The sequence below is a fragment of the Myxine glutinosa genome, chromosome 10 (genome assembly GCF_964187855.1).
Source record: "Myxine glutinosa chromosome 10, kmMyxGlut1.1, whole genome shotgun sequence".
NCBI lineage: Eukaryota > Metazoa > Chordata > Myxini > Myxiniformes > Myxinidae > Myxine > Myxine glutinosa.
Window position 1 is genome coordinate 113,125,255 of NC_136270.1, and position 26,438 is coordinate 113,151,692.

Here is a 26,438-nt window from a genome sequence, read left to right on the forward strand (position 1 = left end):
ATATAAAAATAAATAATTCATTTTATAAAATAGAATATTTCTCACAACCTATTTTCCGTTTTCTAGACATTATGTCAAAGTACGTTTATTGCTTTGCTTCTCTTCCCCTATATCAATATTTGATCGATGACTAAATTAAGCAATGTATGTATCATTCATCATCTGTCATATAGGCGGTGTATAGGCTGGATCTCTTTAGGTATTTTGAGGATTTTGTGAAAAGATACAAAATATGATTATATTCGTGACACTTAAAGATTTATCACGCTATAAAAGTTGTGCTAAAAAACTTTAGATATTTTATCGATGACTAAATGAAGTAATGTATGCATCATTCATCATCTGGCATCTAGGCGGTGTATAGAATCTATCTCTTTAGATATTTTGGTGATTTTGTGAAATGATACAATATATGATTATATTCGTGACACTTAAAGATTTATCACATTAAAAAAGTTGTGTTGAATCTGAATGAGGTGGAAGAATAATTAAACATGCAAAAAACGGAAGGTTTCCGGTAAATGCCGGAAGTGTCCGTCCCGCCTCGCTATAGGCTGTTGCTCGAAGCCCTTCCCCCCAGTGTTTTTCTATTAGTGCTTCCGCTTGCGTTTTTGGAGCGAGCATGCAGGCTATAAAGTGCGTCGTGGTCGGTGACGGGTGAGTACACCAGACACCTGCGATGGGGGTTCTTACCGGAAGATCGGTACTCGAAGCACGGACGTAGCTGTGCTTTGGCTAGGCCTTCGATCTTTCTTAAATTTCTCCCGCGGAGACTTTTCCTGTTCGAGGCGGTTGGCGCTACCAATACCACGCCCTCGTTGACTTCCTGGCTCACGGCCACGGGCACCGAAAACTTTCGTCTTCTAAACGTATCAACCTTACAAATGCAGGATTGTTCTTCTCTCGCCGAGAATCGTGAATGTTTACGTTTATATGTTTGTTGACACGTGTTTTGTTTTGACGTATTGCGAGTGTTGAATGTGTTAATGGTTTTATTTATCAAGTGGCCCTTTGTTTACATGGTGTCAAGTGCGGGGGGTATATTAGAAAAATAAATTTGAAATCTTATTCTTCTTAACATCTCTGGTAGTCTTGGTCTTCACTGAGTTATTCCCCCCCCTCCCCCCCCCCCTTTTATTTTATTTTCTTTTTTCTTCTGTGTACAACACTACAAGGTCTAGGCTCATGTCATGGAAGAGCGAGGACACAGAATCGATCAGGCCGCAAAGTTAACAGCGAGAGGAAAGGCCAACAGCATGGCAGAGGGACAAAGTATACTGAGAAGGATACACAAGGGATGCAGGTAACGATGAGGGGTAGGAGAGTACCCAAGGGGTGGACAAGACATGAGCAACATTTTTGGAGTTTTGGGATTGATTAATTAGCAGATGTTGAAAAAGATCCTGGCTTTAGGTGGGGGATGATCTCAGATGGTGGTGAACAGCTGTCTTCAAGAATTGGATCGAAGAGAGTGTGTAAAGAGGTTCTACGGGTGGGGGAAAAAAAGGAATAAATAAGTGGAGGTGAGCAGTGGTTCTAGATTTAGGCAGTTTCTCTAGAAAGGAGTTGCTTGGGGACCACATGCGTCCTGCAGGTACCTGGGCCGAGGACAAAGCACGGAGAGGGCAGAGGGTGCAAGTCCAGAAATGAGGCGGATGAAGACAAAGACCACTGACCTGTCGGTGATGGCATAGTAATGGGCCCGTCGACTCGGCTTCATCGCAGGAGATGCCAATATTATTGAAGGCCTTAGTATCCACAGCGTCAAACTGAGCAAGATGTGACGCAGGGGTGCCAGCCCAACGTGGAGAGCAGAACTTAATCAAAAATAAAATTTTAGGATGCAATAAAATGTTTTGATTTATCGGATCTCGCATTCCCATTATTTCACTCTGAAAGGACCATCTGGGAAACCCTCTGATCTACTTTACTAACAAGCCTCTTGAGTCTCACTATCAGCCATGATCTCTCTTGGCCAAACCACCCTTATCCTTTTTTAAAATACAGAATGCGAGGATCCGGACCTGAATCAAAATCTAATCGGCTTGTTTTTGTCACTTATGCAGCTCATCCAACAAGTTTTGTCATAAGTCATCCACAACTTTTTGAAATATGCTGCATATCGTTTTTAGCACAATCAATCGATGGTGAAGAATCGTTTAAAACATTATTGGATCTGGATTCTAATCTTCACCAAAACGCAATCTATTCTTCCTTGTTACAAACCCAACCTGTCCACCAAGTTTTGTACGAATCCGTCCACACCTTTTTGAGATATCTTGCTATGTATCGTTTTTTGCCCTATCTCCCAATGGTAAAGAATCATAAAAAAAAAAAGTCCAATCCAGATATGGATTCAGATCTTCACCAAAATTCAATCACTTCTTCCTTGTTGCACACCCTACTTCTCCACCAAATTTTCGCCTGAATCTGTCCACAACTTTTTGAGATATCTTATTCACAAACAAACAGGTGAAAACATAACCTCCATCCACCTAATCACTGATTGGGCATCGTCCATCATACCATCATCATCATCATACATCATCATATTGTCGTGCGGCCGCCTTTGATTAAAATCAGACGGTCACGGAAGCCGATTGCGAAGGCCTTAGCTCTCGAGGCGAAAAAACTCAATGGCGGACTCCAAAAACAAAAAGCTACACCAACGTGCGCGGGATGGAGGGGGGCGGCGCAAGAGCCCTGCAGTCTTACCTATTAAATCAACCACATGGAAACTGCGTTCAGATATATATATATACAGAAAATAATATAAGGGTTTATTCGCAAGGATGGTGGGACAGGAAAAACACGCGCCGGTAATAAATATCCTAATCGGGACGTCCCCACATGACAGATTTCGGATACGAGACGAGGGAATGAATTACGAAAAGAACCGTTCATTATGTTTGGTGTATGTGGTGTGCGGTCTTATCTGTCCGTCGTCTTGTCCCCACGCGGCTCCAAGCTCCGATGCGGAGAAACCCTCCATCCGCCTCGTACGCTTCGCTAGGCCCCGATGCGACTCGCTCTGCTGCACACCACGAGGCCCCGCCCACTCAGCACCAACCCAAGCTCCAGATGCACTGAGCACCGAGCACCACGAAGATGGCGTACCAACTACCACCAGGGACCTCCCAAGACCAAGAAGGGAAGCGCAGAGACAAGCGACCAGCGAGGAAGGAGAGAGACAAAGCCCAGACGAGTCGGAGAGGGACGTGCAGCGCAAGAGCCAAAGAGGGATGTGCAGTGCAGGAGCCAAAGAGGACTGTGCAGCGCAAGAGCCAAAGAGGGATGTGCATCGCAAGATCCAAAGAGGGATGTGCATCGCAAGATCCAAAGAGGGATGTGCAGCGCAAGAGCCAAATAGGGATGTGCAGCGCAAGAGCCAAAGAGGGATGTGCAGTGCAAGAGCCAAAGAGGGATGTGCAGCGCAAGAGCCAAAGAGGGACGTGCAAGAGCGAAAATGTCGTCCGGCACGCCCTTTTATAACCTGGGCGGTGACGTCAGCCTTGGCGCGCCACCAACCAGTGCCTTCCACCAAACCTTCCAGCGCCTTCCCTCCAATCGCACGTTCCCTGTGGCGTGGTCATAGCTCATGTCACGCGATGTTGCTAGGCCTAGCGGTAGTGCTGTTAGCTAGATTCAAAATACCGTCTCGATAAATTTTCAATTTTCATAACGGGATCTCGGTTCGGCTCGGTTCCCGGCAAAGTAAAAAAAAAATAAAAAATAAAAAAATAAAATAAAATAAAATAATAAGGCTTCAAAAATAATGGAATTTCATTACAATATATAAACAACAATGAAAAAAATTCATTTCTGATGTTGAGTACTTAAATTCCGACTTAGCTTCCATTTACCGGGATGAAATAAAATACACCGCCTACATGCAGATGATCGGCCACCGACGGGACCGGGTTATCTCATTACAGTTTGTATTGTCGTGTAATTTCTTGCTCGGAATGTCAGAGGGAGAAAATGTTTCTGTCCAGGCATATTCGAGTCCCGGTTGGAGTTTCATTATCATTTTGTGAGTTGTGATCGCCAAGGGGCTCGCTCCCCCCCTCCCCCCCCCCCCCCCGTTCCCCTCCCCTCCCCCGCCCGGCAATGCCGGGTTCTTCTGCTAGTAAATTATAAAGCAGGCGGTGTAGTGATCATCCCCCCCCCCCTCCTCCTTATTTTGACTCTGTGACTAAAGTAAACGTAATCAACTTATCAGGCCTAAAGTGGAGATAAGATAACCAAAATACTTTCACATTCAAACCGTCAAACCAAACCCCGAGGGATTCTTACAATTTATAGATTTAGCGTTGCAATTAAACATAAACGTTCATCAAAAACTCATTTCATAAAACTACATAATGTATTGTACTTGTATTAATACATTGTGTGTAGAATAATCCGTTATAAACGTGTTTTTAATCTAAATAAACATCGTCCCTCCAATCACGGGGCTCGAGCGAGTCCCTCGATATTAATGTGCAAAAGACCATAGCAACCACATTCCGTAACTCGTCTCCAAGGACGGACACGTGACCGCAGCGTAAGGCGGGGCGAGGCGGAGTGATACAGCGGAAGGATTCAACGGTTTAAATAAAGTCGTGATGAGGCGGATTTTCATTGGGACCTTTATCCTGATTTCGTTACTTCCGCCACCAAAGGTCGATGGAGATTATGTTTTCACTCCTGTCTGTTTGTCCGTTTGTTTGTGAACACAATATCTCAAAAAGTTGTGGACGGATTCGGACGAAATTTTGTGGAGATGCAGCGTGTGTGACAAGGACGACATGATTAGATGTTGGTGAAGATCCGGATTCGGAATTCGGATTCGTTTGCAGTGCATTGTTTGTTCTGCGAGGACGAGGGGAAAATCCTGGAACAGTGAGTTTACTTTATCTATCATCGTTTGTGTCAGTTCAGCTGCACTTGCGAAAAATGATGCTTGTGCAGAAGCAGAGTAATGAAAGCAAGGCTCAATAAATGCCTCTATTGTGGAAAATATCTGCAAGAAGTTGGAATTTTAACCGGGATTTTTTTACCGAGAAATTGCGTCAGTCAATTTATCTCGGGACCGTCCCGAGACCGTCTCGAAAGCCGAAACCGCCGGGATTTCGTCCCGGTCTCGGCTCGGTTGACAGCCCTACCTAGCGGTGGTGTAGCTGACGGCGGCCACCCGGCGGTGCCCCGATCTGGCTTCCTGCCTGTCTTCTTCCAAAGTCGTTGTAAGGGAAGGGGATTTACTTACTGTTGCACTAAAGGGCCTATCTCAGTGTTTATGTTGGTGTGCATTGCCATAAGGAACAAAGGTTTGATTACCAGGTGTGACACACAAGGCTGTTATCTTTAATCCCTTCAACTACCTAGCACACGAATATCCTGGTATGTTCACAGGTATACTCCTTAACCGACAAACCGCCTACACACAGAACGTATTACAGGGCAGGTTCCTTATCGCGACAGACGAAGCATGTTACCTATTCAGATCCACCTGACTAGATATTGCTCTACCCTCCCGACATAACACAGCCCCCTCCCTGCAACCGTAGCTCCTGCTAGGTTCACTGCAGGCGCTACCATTCCAGTCTTAACACTTACTGTCTCACACTTAATTAACCTACGAAATAAAGCAGGAGGGCTGTGGGAAGTGAGCCGGACTTCCTACCTATTCTCCTTAACATGCTAATCCCCTTAACAATCATGCAAATGTGTACAATGATCTCATTCGTTGTTCCTGCGGAGGGAGGAAACGAGCAACACTCAAAAACTAACTTCACCACAAATCTTAACCAACTTACAAAAATTCAAAAACTCTAATAACCATTTGTACAACCCCAGTCTACAGACCGCGTCCCCCGGTGGATGCCAGAAGACACAACCTTACCTGCGGGGCCATCCCAATGCACCCCTAAATTTCCGTGGGCCCTGTACTGGTGTTACAGGTGAGTGACACGGCTCGGTGGATTTCGCCCACATTCATAACACAACCCTTTAACCACTTATACTCATTCCAAAAATCCTTGCACACAAAATCATTTCAAAGCACATATTTCACCCCCCCCCTGCAGGACCATGGCATTGATGTCATATTCATGTGTGCATTTCTATCGAGGCAGCGGAGAGGTACCGCACAACAAGATGGTGGGGGCGCTTCAGGCTGTGGTGCCCGCAGTCCCAAACACAAATCAACCGACTTACAAGTTCATTGCCCCATTGTTTTCACATTTTGCGAAACTCACCAAAGAAAGATGCTTTTCCATACACATGCCAGCCGAGCATGGCCCATATACTCGGCACTTTACAACTTCCCATTCAACAAACACCATGGCTCTCTTCCCAAACTGAGAGTCCATAAATCATAACGGAACATCTGTGGAAGGTCACTCTCACACCATCACATTCCACAGATGCCCCAATGGTTGTCTGGTGGGCTATCTCCATCCCTGTCCATTCGGTTCGACCCGCGTCCAAGGCCCAGCACAGCATGGCAGGTCACCACATGCTGGCTGTCCCAGAGTCTCAGGGAGAGGGTGTCAGGCCGCATGCCCAGGTGGTCACCACATCAGGCCTAACTTGGCCGTCCACGATGCCACCACCAAAGTGCGACCCACAACACCTCCCCCTCCTGGTCCTCAATAAACGCCATCCCAGGCTTGAGAAACCATCTCGGACCCCCTGGAGGTCTTAACCCCCACCAGGGTCCGGCGACCCTGTCAGCCTGAGCCACACGCTCGGGCGGCGCCCCGACGGACAAGGGACGCCACACTCCACCAGACCCCCCCGTGGGGCCCAGGTCGTACCATGACACCCATGGCTGGACCCCACATCCAAATCTCGCCAGCCCAGCCCCCCAGCTGGCTGGCATTCCCAAATTTTGAAAGGGGCAACTTTTGCCCGAGGCCATCCCCAATGACCTCCCCTGGTCCAAATCCCGCAGCCCGGGGACCAACTCTCCCCATGGCTGCTCCAAATCCACCTCCCATTTCAATATAAATTTATTTCTTCTTTTAAAAATTTTCATTTCCACCTGTGCCAAACGGCAGCTGCAGGTAACAACCCCTACCACAGGTTGTTCTGCCCCTCCCTGCAGCTGGTCCAAATTCCCTACGGGGACCAAATCGTCCGAGGCTCGATCTCCCGATCATCCAATATCCAAATCCAGCCCGGAGGCAACACACTCCCCCAACTGGTTCTGCAATTTCGGAGCCTCCGTTGCCAAACTGCAGTGTATGGTGAGGATCCACTCGGTCACTTCAACCTACTCCTCGGACCGACTCACCTCATCACCCTTTTGGGGCTGATCAACCCCTACCTCCATGGGACTGTCCCAGTGTCCCAGGTCCCCAGCCGCTGTATCACATCATCTACATAATCCCCATCACCAATCAGTTCTGGCTCCGACAGGCTTTCCCCAAAAAATACCCGGTCCGGCTCCCCAATACCCGGACCCCCAATAATGTTACTTCCTCTTGCTCTGCACCACCGCCCTGGTGTTGCAAGGATTCATATTCATCCCCCGGTTGAGGTGTTGTGGCATCCACCCGACCCCGATAAACCTCCAGGCCAGCAGGTGGGAAACATCGTCCATTTACCTCCAAATTCCCTTCCCTACCTTCCTCATTTCCTTCAATTGCTACCCTCCCGACATAACAATATTCTTCCATGGCGCACCTGAACAATCCACCTACCAGGCCTTCATCTGCAGCTTGATGGAGTACTGATCTCCCCTCTGTGCTGGTACCCTTCCTCACACCTTGCTCAGCTTTATGCCATGGAAACAAAGGCTTTCAAGGTCCTTGGGATCTTCCTCTGAAGCCGAGTCCGTGGGCCTATCGCTTTCACATCACAGACAGGTTGGTGGTCTCTCTGCCCCTACCGCCTCTTTTCTGGTCTTGCACCCTGATCTGATCTTTGTGTCTTTGCATGCTCTGTCCCTTCCGCCACCCCTCCCCCAGGTATCAATCTCATTAATACCTCCAACTCTTCAAGACAGCTGTTCATCACCATTATATATGCACAAAAAAACCGAAAAGGTCTTCTTCTTTTTTTTCTCATACCTTTATATTTGCTCACTGTGGGTTCAGGTGGCACCAAGGATGTCATGTGCAGAGGTGAAAAACCCAGGAACGAACAATCTTGCAGCAAAATACCCATCCGAATAAATCTGACGTCTTGGTGGCTCGTTTAAGTCAAACATCAGTTTTGACTGTTCAGAGGAAGTCTGAGCGAAGAAACGTTATTCTTGGGCCTTGTTTGCCTTTACAAACCCGCCAACACACCCCGTGCTGTGCACCCTTGCTGAATCAGATACACACAAACCTGAATCGGATACATACAAACCTCTCCCTTCTGGCACACTAAATATGACATGATACAAGGTTCATAATATAAGAAGCCAGTGTTTGTTTATTTATTTATTTATTAGTTGTGTTTAAACGAGGATTGTAAAAATGTACCTGGAATAATAAATAGAGTTAAATTGATATAATTATGTGGGAAAATTACGTGCCAGACCAGGACTCAAACCCAGGTCCTCTGGAAAACCGTACCAGTGCTCTGCCATCTGAGCTATCTCGGCGACACTGACTGAGCATGGAATTTTCCCACACATATGTTTGCCACTCTGTTTCCGTCAATGCTTCCGGGGCACTCGTTGCCAACCATCGGAGCACCAACGACCTGAACACAAGAGGATCTTCCTCCAATGTGGGGACAAATCCATGTCCTCTATTATAAACACCACCGGGGGCGTAGTGAAGCATTGACGGAAAGGGAGTGGCAATCGTATGTGTGGGAAAATTGCATGCTCAGTCAGGGTCGCCCAGATAGCTCAGATGGTAGAGCACTGGTATGGTTTTCCAGAGGACCTGGGTTCGATTCCTGGTCTGGGCAAGTAATTTTCCCACATATATCAATCTAATCCTGTTGATTAATCTAAATATTAGAGTATGGGCTCGTGGAAGAGCTGGTAGAGTGAATGGCTCAGGATGTAACAGGACAAAAGGAACAGCAGAGAGATGGAGTGGGAATCACCAACAGCAGAGTTGAAGGACAAGTTAGAGGGAGACTTTGACAAACAATGGAATGGGGAGGAATGGGGAGCAGGAAAGGATGCATGTGGTGGACAATATGGAAACAGAAGGAAAAACTGGAAATTTGGACCGAGAAGGGACTGGGGTGGATTTTCGGAGGGGTGGGGGGAGAGGATTAACGAGGGTGTAACCTCGATGCAGGAGCAGGGCAATTAGGCCCACCGAAGCCTCCACTGTTGCCAACCTATGGTTGTTTGTGCATGATCTATCATATCGTGATCATGATCATAATGCGGAGTGTTGAACATCTTCCACGCCCTCCCCTTCTGTTTCTCCTGTCCTGCCTTCCTCCCTTTAGTGCTGTCGGTAAAACGTGCCTTCTCATCAGTTACACGACAAATGCATTCCCAGGCGAATACATCCCAACAGTGTGAGTTCTGCGAGGACACCCGGCTTTTGCGTGTATTACTTGCCTCATTTGGAGCCTACGTTGTGATGTGGAAGATGGGCTTCCTTCCCGACATTTGGTGGGAATTTGTAAAAATGAATACAATTATGGGCACATTTTAGAACATTTTTTTTAAATGAAACTTTCTCTATGCAATCAACATTGGGGAACGCATGACATATGCAACGATCGTTTTGAATTTGACCCATGGGTCAAAACGGGGAAAATTGTTAAACTCAATTTGATATTTGATATTTGGAACTTTCCGCCATCTTTCAGCTTTCCTTTATGTGGGAAGCATGGGGATTTGCGATGGCACGCCATCAACTTCACTCTAGTTTGACTTTCCTTCGAAATGATGTAATCTGTGTCTTGCTTGTAATCTGCCCCAGAATTCTCAGCGAGCATGCACAGGATGGCCTTGTGGTATTTTATTAATGTAAGGATCCCTGGTGTTGGGCTAGCGGCTAGGGTTGCCGGCTTAGGATACCAAGGATCCTGGGTTCGAATCCCGGTCGATCGCTGAATTAACGCCAGGGGGGTTGACTCAGCCTGTCATCCTTCCGAGGTCGGCTAATTGAGTACCAGTTCACTGGTAATTCCCTGTTTGTCGTTGAAGGCGGCAAAAAGGGTTGGCGTCAGGAAGGGCATCCGGCCGTAAAACATTGCTTCAAATAGGGGACCGAAAAACAACAACAACCACGGTTCCCGAAAAAGGCCAACCCCCGCTTTGCGGGGAAAAATGGCCTCTAAAGGTGGTTATATATTTTATAAGGATCGCTGTGTTATCTTTAGATTTGACAACTACTCTGCAAATGTCATGGTTGATGGCAAGCCGGTGAACCTGGGCTTGTGGGACACTGCCGGACAGGAGGACTACGACAGGCTGAGACCACTTTCATATCCTCAAACCGTAAGTGCAGCTGTGCATTCAATGCCTTTCCTTATCTTTCATGACCATTAGACACACTGACGCTAAAAAAAGCTTTGAAGGCCAATCAGAAAAGGTCACATAAAACAAGAAAAAATTGTTGGGTCCAAATCGTCACCAACGCAACGCACCTGTTGATTCTGTATTTTGCAGGATGTCTTCCTAATTTGTTTTTCGCTGGTGAGCCCGGCGTCCTTTGAAAATGTCCGGGCCAAGGTGAGTTTACCTACAGTATATTTTGTTTGTAATATCTACAGTGTGTTTGTGCTTTTGTACAGATGGCTGTCCATCCTCATCAGGATTTTTTAAGTGGGGGTTTAAAGGTCGATCTTTTAACACAACTGTGTTCACTGCAATTTATTTTTGAGGATAAAACAAACATGAAATATATTTTCCACGAGAGTAATTACATGTCTTCTATTGGAAATGTAGATGGTGGATTGAAAACCGAGTCAAGGCGGTGTACAGAAGCATTTTTTTTTTTTGTACACTGCTCCTTTCCCGTGCCATCTCCAGGCGCTGCATGGCGTCATTGCCAGGCACCGAAGGGGGCCTGGCGATGACACGCACCGAAAGGGAGTAATCGGTTTAAACTCTGGTTGTTTTCTTTCTTTCTTGTTTGTTTGTCCAGGCGATATCTCGGCCATCGTTTGAGCTAGGAAGCTGAACTTTTAGCACAATAGTGAGCAAGTGCTTTGGCAAAAACGCTATTTTTTTGTTTTTTGATTAATCAATTAATCAATTTATTAATTACTTAATTATTATCGATTAATTAAGTACTTATTTATTTCATTTCTCTTCTGGGCATTATCTCAGGCACCTTTTGAGTTAGGAAGCTGACATTTTGACATGACAATGACCAAGTGATTTGGCTGCAAAGGCTATTTTTGATTTATTGATTAATCAATTAATTGATTATTATTTAATTATTCAATTAATAACTTCATTAATTATTTTAAAGTTACAGATTCGAATGAAACTGCGGTGGTTTAAGTATTCTATTAGTCAAATGATTGATTATTTTATTATTTTATTATTATTATTTATTTATTTTCATTATTAATCATTTATTTATGTTCTTTCTCATCTGAGCAATATCTCAGGCACCTTTTGAGCTAGGAAGCTCATATTTGGACACGACAGTGACCAAGTGATGTGGCTAGAAAGGATATTTTTGATTTATTGATTAATCAATTAATTCGTTAATTTATTCGATTAATGACAAATTAATATTCAAAAAGGTTACAGCTTCGGATGAAGCACTTGTGGTTAAGGTATGCTATTAGCCAATTGATTAAAAGATTTTAAGATCACTATTCATTGATTTTAATTTTGCAATTAATCAATTATTGTACACCTCTCCCTCCCAATACAGTCTCTATGAGCTGCACGTCGGTATTGCCGGGTGCCTAAGGCACCCCGGCAATGCCGCGCTGGGGGATATTTATTTATTTGGCATGGGGACGGTGTACTTTGAATGTCTCTGTAATTGTTTTTAATTTTTTTTATGATACTTCTGTTCTCAAATATCACTTCCCCCATTTATTAAATCGGATTAATTCCATTAATTTGTTTCGGCTGGTTTGCAGTTTATCATTGGACTATTAATCCCCACGTAATTAAAAAGCACGACCATGGGAAATTTGTGTCGACCTCGTAGGAAGCTTTCTAAAACCACTGCTGGATCGTCTGGGCCACCACTCTGGCCTATCCTATTATACAGACAATTCAGATAGAGCGACAGATTTTCGTTTGAGGTATCCATACGCCGAAAACCGAAGTAAAGATCTAGTTGGCTTTCCCAGCAGACTGCTCATGGTCTCTTTCGACGATCTGTTGCTAAATTGGTGATGGTGTGGGTGGAGGGTTTGACCTCGCTTCCACCCGGTGGTCAACGGTAACATTGTACATGAGCGAGCTTGATTTCTCATAAATTTCTAAACCAACTGGCCATCTTTGCGTGGTGGAGCTTGCATTGCATCTTTGCACTCGAAGGTTGATCTTTGTGAAATGTATCCCTTTTATTTATATTTATTTTCCGTATGCAGTGTGGAAATTAGAATACAAAGAGCCCACATTCTCCACGGAATTATACATTCGGAGTGGTTTCACGAACCTGTACGACTTTAAACAAGGAAATGAGAATGCTAGTTGGCCCATCATTTCCGTGTTGCGTTCCCTAGTTGATTTCTTGCTGCAGGTGTAAATGGCCATTCTGGTTTCAGACTTTTTTTTTCTACTCATTCTTCCTCCAAGTGTAATCTGGGTCGCTCTTTTCTACTGTGGGTGTGTTTCCCTCCTTTCCACTGGGTTTGTTTGTTTTGTTGCCAGAGGTATTATGTTTTCGGGTTGTCCGTCAGGCTATCTGTTTGTGATAGGTTTTCGTTAGCGTGATAACTTGAGAACGGCTGAAGGGATCCAAGTCAAACTTGGTGCAGGTATCTATAATGAGGTAAAGATGAACTGATTAAATTTTGTGGTCACAAGGTCAAAGGGCAGAGGTCATTTTCGGTAAAAATCCTGTTACCTCAATAACTTGTGAACCATTGATGGGTTTTTCACCAAACTTGGTAGAAGTACATATGATGCAAAGACAAACTGGTTACCAAAGCCCCCAAAGGTGGATGGAAGTTATGTTTTCACCCTTGTCTGTCTGTTTTTGAGCAAGATATCTCAAAAAGTTGTGGATGGATTTGGACAAAATTTGGCAGAGAGGTAGTGTATTTGACAAGGACTAAATTATTAGATGTTGGTGAAGATCCGGATCCGGCTAGTAGAATTTTTAAAGTAATACTTTACCATTGAGAGATCGGGCAAAAAGCGATTTATATATATATATATATATATTTATATATATATATATATATATATATATATATATATGTATATATATATGTATGTATATATGTATGTATATATGTATGTATATATGTATGTATATATGTATGTATATATGTATGTATATATGTATGTATGTATGTATGTATGTATATATGTATGTATGTATGTATATATGTATATGTATATATGTATATATATATGTATATATATATGTATATATATATGTATATATATATGTATATATATGTATGTATATATATATGTATATATATGTATGTATGTATATATGTATGTATATATGTATGTATGTATATATATATGTATATATATATGTATATATGTATATATATATGTATATATGTATATATATATATATATATATGTATATATATATATATATATATATATATATATACATATACACACACACACACACACACACACACACACACACACACACACACACAGTCGGAACCCCCCGTCGGACCCCGCTATATATACACAGAGTTTTAAACTCAATATCTCCATATTTTCATTCTAAACAGCATCACTCATCATTCCAATCACAAATTAATACTATACAATCGGACCCGCTATTCACGGGGGATACGTTGCTGGAAAATCCGCGAATAGCGGGGCATTGTTTTAATGGAAAAAGGGGGGGATAGGCTACCGAGGCGCGAAAATACGCGAATAGACAGGACCAAACCGCGACCGGCGAGGCAAAATCCGTGAACTGTGATGCAAATCCCGAGAATGTCGACGATAATCCGCGAAGGTCGATGAACGTCCAGGAAATGGCGAGATAAAATCCGTGAATGAATGCCGTGCCATTGTTTCAATGGGGCAAAGGGAAGCAGCTAATTGCACTAATAGATACTGTGGAGCGTTTTCATTCTGTACAGTAACTCGCAGGGATGATGTGTTATGCATCTGGTGGGATATCCCGTGAAGCAATGTTTACCTGTGAATGGTGGAATATCACGTGAATCTATTCACAGTGTGAATGTCGAGATATCCCGCGAAAACCATGAAAATGCGAAACACACGGCAGCATACTCGGAAGCAGGTCATGCTCGCGGCTCGTATGTTTTTTTGCGCATGTCCAGCTGCTTTATGCATGGCTGGTGAAGGATGGGTTTTATAAATACCGTAGGTCAAGCTAACGTCTCGTAAGTTATTTTTTTTGCGACCCTGAAAAACCACATTCGCGGAACTCGGCCGCGAATAGGAAAAAAAACCCGCAAATTTCTGGGACCCTTTTCCGCGAATAGAGAAACAGGTCGCATTTTATCACCCGCAAATAGCGGAACCACCGATATCGGGGTCCGACTGTATGTATATATATGTGTGTGTGTGTAATATATATAAAATATTTATAAAAGTTGTGGACAAGTTATAACTAAGCTTGGTGGACGAGTTGGTTAGGTGACGAACGTTAGCCGATTTGATTTTGGTTCAGGTCCGAATCCTGATGTGGCCTATCAGTGGGATACAAAACATAAACTGCTCAGCCTGGCCGAGGTGTGGGCTCCACAGAGTGCCGTTCTAGTTAGATTTTGAGATCAAAGTTCAGAGGTTATGTCAGGTAAAAATGTGATACTTGAGAATAGCTGAATGAATTCAAATCAAACTTGGTACAAGTATGTATAATTATGTAATAATGCTAAAAGACTGAGTGGTTGATGCAATAGTTTTTGGCAAATGCCTCTTATTTTGTGCAGTGGTGTCCAGAGGTTCGTCACCACTGCCCCGCAACACCCATCATCCTGGTAGGTACGAAGCTCGACCTCCGTGATGATAAAGACACAACAGAGAAGCTGCGTGAGAAGAAGCTTGCGCCAATCACTTACCCACAGGGATTGGCCATGGCGAAAGATATCGGTATGTCCCTCCACACCTTCTTGATTTGCTCTTGGCAATGTAACACTATTGTGGGAATCGTACCAGTGCCAATCTTATCGTGCTTCGTTCCCTCATTTTGTGCGATCTTGGACTTCCACTGCCTTATCCTTTTGAAGTGCAATGAAGCTTAGGGGCCAGATAATTGTATTACACACTCAAATATGGCAACCCAATCATTTTCTACATGAGGTATGTCTTGTATCCTGGTCTGTAAAATCTTGTACCGTCTTATCCTGGTCTGAATGATTTTTCTGAAGATTTTGTTTGCGTCCGTAATGTATACAAGGTTGCTTGAAATTTGATCTGAACTTTATATACTTTACGATTGAGCTTGTATGTATGAATCTGTACTTTGTGAAAACAAAACGTTGGTTTTGTTTTAAAAAAAATTATATATGGGATCTAAGGCCTGTAGTTGAGATGCCGCATCTCACACACAGACATAGACATACACACAAGATGTAACACAGAATTCTAAGACGAGACAAGCCACTGAGCTTGGGGGAAGTGCCGTCACTTCCCTGGGGTGCTCTGGGTACTCGCGATGTCACAATGACGTCACCTCTCCCACTGTCGTCAGCGGGACATTTCCTCGTCCCCGGGACATTTCCTCGTCCCCATGGATGCCAATCTATGGGGATTATCCATGCTCTTATTCTGCAAGGAAGCGGCATGTTCCATTTTCAAATTATTTGGGATGACTTGGCCGGAGTTTAAACCGCCGACCTCCCAGACTCGGAGCTGACGCTCAAACCATTACACCACGGAGTCTGGTGAGGGTACTCTCAGTCTTTGGGGAGATCCTTGTATCCACCGCCTGGTTCCCCTTTAATACAGATGTATGATATTTGCCAGGCTGGGATCAAAATACTCAGGCAATCACTGAGCCTTATTAAATCACCCCATGGCCTTACTTGACCAATGACAATCTTCGGGGCATGGCCTGTCGTCTTTGCTTGGTGTGAGCATCATTAATGCGTGGCTTACTTGCCGAAAGGCAATGTCCGGGCATTGTCGGCGGTTCCGGTGGTCCAATGGAAGCCCTGCATGGCCGGCCTTGTTGTAGTTGTAAAAACGTAGGGAAAAGTCACCGAGGCCAATCATATACTGGGGGGCAACTAATCTTAATCCCTATCCAGCTAGCACAGCTTCACCCCTCATGTGAAGACACATAAACAATCTTAAGCTCAAGTTTCTCTACTTAAATACATCAAGATGTCTCTTACACATCAACGGTCCATGCTATTACTATACAATCCTATCTTCACTCTGGTATTCCATCATCTAACCCCACAGACGTAACGATATGTTAAGAATCAAAGTTGTTCAGGTCTTTTTGAAACACCCTGCATAGCGTGACATTTTAAGAAAGGCTATGGATGGCTTTATTATGCCAAAACTAGGTGGATGAGTTGGGTGGGTGACAAGAACAAGCTGATTAAATTTTGGTTCAGATTCGGATGCAGATTTTGGTAGCAGTGGGATACAAAACGTAATAATGTTTTAGCCAGGTGGAGGTATGTATGCACTCTTCCGAGTGGCATTCTAGTTCATAACTTTAATTGTGAAGTTTTTATTTTTGACTCGAGTAATTTTTTTCCTCGCAGATAGTCTTAAACTTTAATTCCATCTCCCCCCAATGCTCTTTTTAAGGTCTACGGTTGATATTATTGTTGGTGTGCTGTGGTTTCCTGCTGCAATTGCTGTCCCCTCCCTCCCTCTTTACACATTTCTCTGAACTAATTGTTGATGAGATTGAGTTATTATGTCTATCCCCTCGTATGTAATCTGGTGGTGAAATAAGGCCACATTCCAGTGGATTGGGAACTGAGTACCCTCGTCCCTCTATACAAGGGGAAAGGTGACCCTCTGGACTGTGGCTCGTATAGAGCGATAAAGTTATTGGAGCATGGAATGAAGGTATTGGAAAGGGTGTTGGAGAAGAGGATAAGGAAGAAAGTGAAGATCAACGAAATGCAGTTTGGATTTATGCCAGGAAGAGGAACGACAGACGTGCTTTTTATTGTAAGGCAGTTGCAGGAAAAGTACATGGAGAAGAGGAAGAAGTTGTGTCTAGGGTTTGTTGATCTGGAGAAAGCATTCGATAGGGTTCCACACAAAGTAGTGACATGGGCATTGAGGAAGTTAGGAGTGGAGGAATGGTTGATCAGAGTAGTGATGGCAATGTACGAGAGAGTGCGCACAGCTGTAAGGACGAAGGCCTGGAACAGTGGTGAGTTTAAGGTGCAGGTGGGAGTGCATCAGGGGTCGGTACCAAGTCCACTTCTATTTGTAGCTGTGATGGAGGTGCTGGCTCGGAATGTAAAGGAGGGTTTGCCGTGGGAGTTGTATGCAGATGATCTGGTGTTGATTGGGGAGAGTATCGATGGACTGAAGAGAGGATGAACAAGTGGAAGGAATGTATGGAGGCGTAAGGTCTGAAGGTGAATATCGGAAAAACGAAGGTGATGGCAAGTGGTAAAGCATGTGGTGAGGTGGGAAGAACTCAGAAGTGGCCGTCTGTTGTGTGCAGGAAGGGTGTCGGAGTGAACTCCATTCAATGTACAATGTGCGCTGAGTGGGTTCATCAGAAATGTAGTGGTCTGAGAGGGTCATTAACCAGTGTGGCAGCTACATTCAAGTGTAAGGTGTGCACAGAGGGAGCTGCAGATGGAGGAAATGTTGAGTTGGATCTTGGAGACGGCATGAAGCTGGAAGGTGTGAAAACATTTTGCTACCGTGGAGACATGCTGAATGGAGAAGGTGGATCAGACTCGGCAACAGTGGCTGGAGTGAGATGTGCATGGAAGAAGTTTTGGGAACTGAGTGGCGTGCTGACGAGGAGGGGAGTGTCGTTGAAGCTGAAGGGAAACGTGTATGCTGCATGTGTGAGAAGTGCTATGATTTATAGGAGCGAGACATGGGTAATGAACGTAGAGCAGCAACGAAGGCTGGAAACGGTGGAAATGCGAATGGGTCGGTGGATGTGCGGAGTATCGTTGAGAGAGAGGAAGACAAATGATGAATTGCGAAAGATGATTGGAATAGAGCCTGTGATGGATGCTGTGAAGAGAAACAGGTTGAGATGGTTTGGTCATGTGCTGAGGAAGGATTAACGTGACTGGTTGAGAAGAGTGATGGAAATGAATATAGAAGGAAGTGGAAGATGGGGAAGACCGAGAAAGACTTTGCTAACGGTGGTGGAAGAAGAAATGCAGGCAAGGTGGTTGACAAGGGGAAATGTAGAAAATAGGGCAAAATGGAGAAGATTGGCAAGGGCCCCGCAAGGCTAACCCCCGCTCTAGCAGGGAAAATGGCCTTAAAATGCCTATTGTGTTGTTGTATTGAGTTATGTCATCTATAGCCAATGACAGCAGATGTATGAAGTTCTGCTTCCTGTTCCTCTGACAGGAGCCGTGAAATACCTTGAGTGCTCGGCTCTCACACAGCGTGGTCTCAAGACGGTGTTCGACGAAGCAATCCGTGCCGTGCTTTGCCCCCAGCCAGTGAAGAGGCGCAAACGCAACTGCCATCTCCTGTAACCCCACCTGGCCTTTCTGCACCATGGTCTGAAGCGCCAAAATGTCAGGCTGATACAGAATGCGCGTTTGCCCACGCTGGAGTAATAACTTGAACGTTTTGAGAATTTCAATTACCTTCGACGGTACAAACACGGCTGAAATTAGTCTTCGCCAATGATTGAACAAGCAAACGTCCTTTTGATTTTTCAAGCATTAAAAGTCACCCAACGAATCGAAATTCCTCCGCATTTCCAAATAATTAGTCCATTGTTTTACTTTGAGATTTGAGATACATTACTTTTTCAAGGTATTATAAATTGTACTTTTCTTTTTCTTGTAATGGTTGGTTAAAAAGGGGAGAGATGAAGGTATTCCACTTGACTAAGGGTAGGGCGGACGCTCATACTCTTGACTGAGCGTGAGGTTGGTTGCTCATGATGTATCGTGAATGTTTCCGTGGCGGAAAATCCAACCCGAGGCAGGTCGCCACTCCACTGCAGATTTGACTGATGATTACTTACCCTGTATTGATGAAAACTGAATTCTTCACCAAATTAATATTTGGAGTTGCAATTTTTTTTGTTAACTCCATCGAAGGTTCCTTGCATTCTTTGGATTTTGTGACTGATTATTATTCCTATTATTATTATTACAATGTTTTTTTTTTTTTTTGCATCTCAAAACTGAACTTGTATAATTACAAAAACTTTGAAACTTTTGATTCAAACTTTGGGGCATTTAACAGTCGTTTGTTTCTCACGCGTGTTTATTGGTTAGTTTGTGGTAGAAAAGCCTCCTGTATTAAACGTTTACACACGCACACACCAATCGCGCCGTTTCAAATCCTCGTTTGATGCGACACTAATGCATAAGAATGCAATTTTTAAAAAGTCTGTTAATGGTATTAGTTTTGCATATTCAATTTCGACTGTAATCAAACTTTTTTTCATTAAAGGGAGGGGGTAGGGGATATTTTTGCATTGAAGGTTATGGATGAGTTGAGTTGAACGTTATTATTATTATTATTATTATTTTTTGAAATGAAACAATTGTTTTTGTATCAACTTGGTCCCGCCCCCAATAAAAATTAGAAATAGTCCTGTACCACACTTGTATGACTATATAGTAAACCCTCGCTATTTGTGGATTTACCACGTGGTTTTTACTATTTGCTGTAAATTTTCTGATTTATGATTTACTATTCGCAGCCCACGTTCTCAAAAAAAGAAATTAAAGAAAAAAGTAGTGCATGCTGTTTGTGTAACCGTGAGCGTCCTGCCCCGCACCCCTCTCTGCATTTGTCTTCCGTACCGCGAGCATCCCTCAAACATTCATCCTCGTCAAATCAACTTCATCATCACTAAAGGCAAGTTCCGTAATACAGTATGTAATGTTTGTTCTTTCACATGAGCCATTCAGGTCACCCCTTTTCCCATCGGCCCCTGGTCCTGCCATTTGCAGTTTTGCAATTCATGGTATTTTCCAGAACCATGATGAATAGCGACAGTTTACTGTGCACAATTTTTCATTAATTTTGGCCTGAACTTTATAAACTTATCGTTGCAACATCTCTTGTTACCCTCGCCAGAGGAGAGGCATTGCATTTGAGTCCGTTTGTTTGTCCGCACAGAATAAATATGATTTTCTCTGCAAGCGTTGGTCCGATTGACAGGAAATTTTCACCAGAGGTGCATCTCCACCTGTATAATTTTTTAATAATTATGACGTCATAGGTCACGTGGTTATTTTTTGGTGCCTCCATTATGACGTCATAATTCGACAAGTACAAAACTTCATTCAATCGAGATGAAATTTTTTGAGCGTCATGTCGGCTTAAACTGGTGGAGAAAAACAATAATAAGATGACGTCATCGGTCACGTGGTTCGGCCGCCATCTTGGAAAACCCGAAAAACTTTGCACCTCTATATCAAAGCGCTGAATAGAAAAAAATGAGAAATGGTTGATTGTAAAGAACTCTCCATAGGGAATATATGTTAATGATGTCATAGGTGCCTCCATTATGACGTCATAATTCGACAAGTACAAAACTTCATCTGATCAAGATGAAATTTCTTGTCATGTTGGCATAAATTGGGGAAGAAAAAATGATGACGTCATCGGTCACGTGGTTCGGCCGCATTTTGTTTTAACACAAAAGCTTTAAAAACCACTGAAAATACATCCTGGCAAGGGTTTGCAATCTCTGATTGCTCTTTTTCTTGTTGGTATTTGTGGTGTACCAGAATGTGACATTGGGCTTGGTGTCCACTGAGCTTGGGAGTTCAGCATTGGCTGAGTTATACCAGAAACTTTTGGGGAATTGATATGTACTACTTCCACGCATGACGCCCAGAATATAGAACCAGCTTGGAGAAATCCCATGGGAAGAAGAGGAGGTAGAGGGTTTGGTTCTCCTTGATTGTCCCACACTGCTGAAAGGAAAGTGACGTCACAAGATGGCATTGTCGGCACCAGAGTGCAACCAAACGTGGTCTCTTCCCACCCTGGTCACTGGTTGTGATTGGTGTTTATGTATGTACTCCATGGTTCCCATGATTCTTAGAACCTGAAATAAAAGTATCAAGAGGTGGGGCTCGGTTTTCCAAACTGAGCAATTTCTTCCACATCCATTTGTGTACAAGTGCAGCTGCAGACTAACACATGCGTTCTTGGTGACTCCAAATATGCGACACAAGATGTCTAAGAGGACATGCCGATGAATTCAGTGGTGCAAGGAGAATGATGGAGGGTACACAGATAGAAGGACTGATTCATTATTTTAAGAACGAATGCTTTACTCTGGAGGGGTAAAGGGACTTTTAGGCCACCCTGTACAAGTTGTTTGAGATGTGTGTAAATTGTCATGTTTTTATAGTTTGTGTTGGAAGCAATCTGGCATTGCAAGCACTCGTTAATACTAAAGAACAGAGCAGCCTTCGGTCGGATTCTGCTCAAGTCCAGTTTGTGGAGCCAGAAAGGCAGGAATTGTATTTCCGGTCAAGTACAAATGGTCCATTCATCATCATCGTCCTCAGGTGCTGTTGATGGGTCACCAACACTTCCTGTCCTGCAGCTCGGATACCTATCCAGGCCTCGTCACCAAAACTTGGACCTGACATTCATGCAAATTGTCAAGTATGATAGACTAAATCTTCAGTGTCAGGTACACCAGGTGTGATGACGTGTACCGAATACCCACTTACTGAATTACAATGAAACACCTTGTTGAAGATTCACCCTTGCTGATAGAATGACTTCACATCTTTTTGAAGAATAGGAATGCACCAACAAAGGTTCCCTTAAAAATTTTACGTGCATGGTTTATCTTCCTGTTAAAAAGGTTATCCCAGGGTAATCTTCCCTTGTTCCTGCCTTACTCTGTTGTCTTTTCTTGGTTTATCATTTAGTCGGAGCTTTCACAGCTCGTATACTTCATATGAAAGCAAAGTTGCTTAACACGGTAACCATTACTATGTAATCTTTTTTTTCCTTTCGAACCTGATACACCTGAGAAACAGGTAATACAAATATTTATGGCATGAAAAATAAAATGATTTCTTCTTCTTAGTTTACCATTTTTGATGTTCAAGCAATTTTTGCATTGACTTTATTCATACTAGTAAAGGTACCTGGTGGCGTTGCTGGGCATTGCAGAGTCACTTGGTGATGGGAATATGAAGAGAGAGGAGGGGGAGGCGAGTGGGAGGTTAGAGAGGGATTGGGGGTGGGGGGGGAGGAGGGAGCGGGTACTGGGGAGAGGTGAGAGGGAAAGAGGAAGGGGAGGGAGTGGGATGGTGAAGGAGGAGGGAGGAAATGGAATGATGGGGGAGGGGGGGGGGGGAGGAGAGAGAGAGGGTGGGAGTTGGAAAAAAAAAGTGAGGGGGGGGGGGTGGGAGGTTGGCAAAGATGATGTTATCCTTAATGAACACACGCACATGCATACATACATCTTATTATAATAGAGCAAATGTATATGGTTATGTATGTCGCCATGTTTATATGCGACGAAAACGTCTTCTTCTTCTTAAAATAAAATAACCACCCTCTTCATTAACCCTCTTAATTGCGTTAAGACTGCTGAGCCCCTCAGACCTTTGACGGCCCTTTAATTCCCCCAAGACCCTTCAGACCACCAAGACCCCTGAAGACTCAAAATACCCTGAACACCCCCAAAGACCCAAAACACCCCAAAGACCCAAAATACCCTTCACGGCCCTGAGCCTCAAAAAGACCCTGAATACCCAAAAACCCAAAACACCCTGAAGACCCAAAACACCCCGAAGACGCAAAACACCCCGAAGACCCAAAACACCCCGAAGTCCCAAAACACCCCGAAGACCCTAAACATCCCGAAGACCCAAAACACCCCGAAGACCAAAAAGACCCAAAATACCCCGAAGACCCTAAACACCCCGAAGACCCAAAACACCCCGAAGACCCAAAACACCCCGAAGACCCAAAACACCCCAAAGACCCAAAACACCCCGAAGACCCTAAACACCCCAAAGACCCAAAACACCCCGAAGACCCAAAACACCCCGAAGTCCCAAAACACCCCGAAGACCCTAAACATCCCGAAGACCCAAAACACCCCGAAGACCAAAAAGACCCAAAATACCCCGAAGACCCTAAACACCCCGAAGACCCAAAACACCCCGAAGACCCAAAACACCCCGAAGACCCAAAACACCCCAAAGACCCAAAACACCCCGAAGACCCTAAACACCCCAAAGACCCAAAACACCCCGAAGACCCAAAACACCCCGAAGACCCAAAACACCCCGAAGACCCAAAACATCCCGAAGACCCAAAACACCCCGAAGACCAAAAAGACCCAAAATACCCCGAAGACCATAAACACCCCGAAGACCCAAAACACCCCGAAGACCCAAAACGCCACGAAACCCAAAATACCCTTCACGGCCCTGGGCCTCAAAAAGACCCTGAATACCCAAAAACCCAAAACACCCTGAAGACACAAAACACCCCGAAGACCCAAAACACCACGAAGACCCAAAACACCCCGAAGACCCAAAACACCCCGAAGACCCAAAACACCCCGAAGACCCAAAACACCCCGAAGACCCAAAACACCCCGATGACCCTAAACATCCCGAAGACCCAAAACACCCCGAAGACCAAAAATACCCCGAAGACCCAGAAAGACCCAGACCCTTAAAGACCAAGAAGAACCAAAAGACCCTTAAGACCCTTAATACCCAAAAGCCTCTGAAAACACCAAAGACCCAGAAGACCCAAAACACCTCAAAGACCCAAAATACCCTTAAAGGCCCAGAGGATCCAAAAGACCCTGAAGACCCAAATAGACCTGAAGACTCAAAACACCATGAAACCCAAAAGACACCGAAATGGTCAAAGATGCCTACCCCTCTGAAACGACGTGTGGTGAGGCGCGCGGAGCGCGCCGAGTCACGCTAGTACATACAATTTACCTACCCACCAAAATTAATATGCAACAGGGATTGAATTACACGAGCAAAGAACCTGTACTTACAGATGGGTTACTTCCCTCACCTCCATCATTCATTATCTCCATCACCGAAGGTGGATTGAGGGTCTCTTTTCACCCGTCTTTGGTATGAAGAAAATTGAAAAATTGTCATATGTTGGTCTGTCTTCATTTGTTTGTTTATTTATTTGTTTGTTTGTCTGAGTGTGATAACTCACGAACGCTTTGATGTTACGCTTTGATGCACGAACGCTGTGATAATTCATGAACGATAACTAACAGTAGGCTCGCCTACTCTTCGCTCAATCTACGCAGAATTGGTGTAGACTTGCCCCCTCACACCAGGAGTGGTGCTAAGTCATATATACTTACATAGAGAGAATATGGATCCTCCCCACCCTGAACCCTCCAGGATTATGAAATTTTACCCCCTAAACCTAGCGCTGCATACCCTAAGAACCACAACAGATTACAACTCATTCCGTCCAATGGTGGAGCAATGCACAGAAGTCAAACACAAACAGATACTTCTCAAATTAATTATAGATGGCTTGATTCATTCTGCCAGCTCCTTCATTACTGAAACACAAACATGAGGGCTGGCAGGATGGCTAAGGGGTACACTCACTTGCTCTAAGCTATCTAGCCTGGGTTTGAATCCCGACCCAGCTATAAACTGTCAGCCAGGTGTTTCACAGGTAAGGTGAAACATCAATGTGTGTACCATCCCTCAGATGGACATTAAACAAGAGTCCCATCTGCTGAGATACACGTGGACGTTAAAGATCCCACGGTGTCCCTCGCGAAGAGTAGACCAGCTATTGCCGATACCATGGCCAAATCCCAAATTTCTGTCCGAACCAGCAGAGGGAATCACATCAGCCAATGATGCTACCCCACAGCCTTGTGCTGCATACAAAGGAAGTATTCCTGTGGAGTTTGGCAGGAATTTAGAATTTCACCTTGATACTGGCACACAATGGCCTACTATTTTTCAACAGCACTATGGGGGCCTTCATTATTTTTTACAAGCAACAAAGCATTAATTAGTGAATGGACAATTTATGAACCACTTGTATACCTTTTACTTGCAGTGGAAGCACCTTGGAGCATACCTTTTGGGGAGCGTGGAGTCTAAAGCCAAGATTCATCAGTAGCTCTAAACAGGATTTGGAATTGCAGAGCTTCCTGTTCACTCACTAAAGTGGAATGGTGGCCTCACACTCTTCTACATTTCTTCAGGTATTTGTCCTCCTGTTCTGTGTGCCCTTCACCCCCCCCCCCACAACCCCCCCCTGCCCTAGCCAGGTCCTCTAAGCCACACGCATTCTTCCAGAATTGCATACCTTGTTATTCACCCCCTTGGGTTTAAGCTCCTGATTCACCTCTACTCCTTTGTCTTCCTTTTCTCGAATCTGTGGATCTGATAACCAAAAGATAATCACAGTAATCTCCCTCAATTTCAACATTGCAGCCCATTGCTGCCGCCGCATGTCCTTTTCTCTATTAGTCTTTAACAAGTATAAAAAAGGCTTTTCCACATCCAGGGAAAAATTCGAGTTCGGTGCAATGAAGTCATTTCATCTGTACATCTCTGGTGGTGGCGACAGTTGTGAACATTTTGAGGCCGATATTGACCTTTGTTCAATGGGAATCAGAATTTTGGATCACTCTCTCACCAGTTGTTGTGTGTGTGTGTGTGTGTGTGTGTGTGTGTGTGTGTGTGTGTGTGTGTGTGTGTGTGTGTGTGTGTGTGTGTGTGTGTGTGTATGTCTGTGTGGTATAGCCCACTTTACTTCTTAGAGGTTCATTTCTAGCCACAGATATTTCATACTCACTAACCCTGTGCCTCACTTGCATGCGTCCACCATTGGGAGCTCTCACTAACCCTGTGCCTCACTTGAATGCGTCCACCATTGAGAGCTCTCACTAACCCTGTGCCTCACTTGCATGCGTCCACCATTGGGAGCTCTCACTAACCCTGTGCCTCACTTGCATGCGTCCACCATTGGGAACTCTCACCAACCCTGTGCCTCACTTGCATGCGTCCACCATTGGGAGCTCTCACTAACCCTGTGCCTCCCTTGCATGCGTCCACCATTGGGAGCTCTCACTAACCCTGTGCCTCACTTGCATGCGTCCACCATTGGGAGCTCTCACTAACCCTGTGCCTCACTTGCATGCGTCCACCATTTGGAGCTCTCACTAACCCTGTGCATCACTTGCATGCGTCCACCATTGGGAGCTCTCACTAACCCTGTGCATCACTTGCATGCGTCCACCATTGGG

The 26,438-nt window shown here is 44.4% G+C and overlaps 1 protein-coding gene and 1 non-coding gene across 2 annotated transcripts; both read left to right on the plus strand.

Moving 5' to 3' along the window:
• The first annotated feature begins 526 nt into the window (after positions 1 to 526).
• LOC137433860 (ras-related C3 botulinum toxin substrate 1) lies at positions 527 to 19,782 on the plus strand. The gene is made up of 6 exons (XM_068126270.2): positions 527 to 657; positions 9,391 to 9,462; positions 10,276 to 10,393; positions 10,565 to 10,627; positions 14,977 to 15,136; positions 18,569 to 19,782. The coding sequence occupies exons 1-6, from the start codon at positions 623 to 625 to the stop codon at positions 18,697 to 18,699; spliced, it is 579 nt and encodes a 192-aa protein (XP_067982371.1). The 5' UTR covers positions 527 to 622; the 3' UTR covers positions 18,700 to 19,782.
• On the plus strand, positions 8,820 to 8,892 carry TRNAT-GGU (transfer RNA threonine (anticodon GGU)). The gene has a single exon. It is a non-coding gene; the product is annotated as a tRNA-Thr (tRNA).
• Positions 19,783 to 26,438: the final 6,656 nt, after the last annotated feature.

What these genes read in the sequence shown, in the direction of transcription:
- LOC137433860 (XM_068126270.2), top strand. Translation starts at nt 623, where the DNA reads ATGCAGGCTATAAAGTGCGTCGTGGTCGGTGACGG. An exon ending in GGCGAATACATCCCAACAGT is followed by an intron (nt 9,463 to 10,275) that starts GTGAGTTCTGCG and finishes TGTTATCTTTAG; the next exon opens with ATTTGACAACTACTCTGCAA. An exon ending in CACTTTCATATCCTCAAACC is followed by an intron (nt 10,394 to 10,564) that starts GTAAGTGCAGCT and finishes TGTATTTTGCAG; the next exon opens with GATGTCTTCCTAATTTGTTT.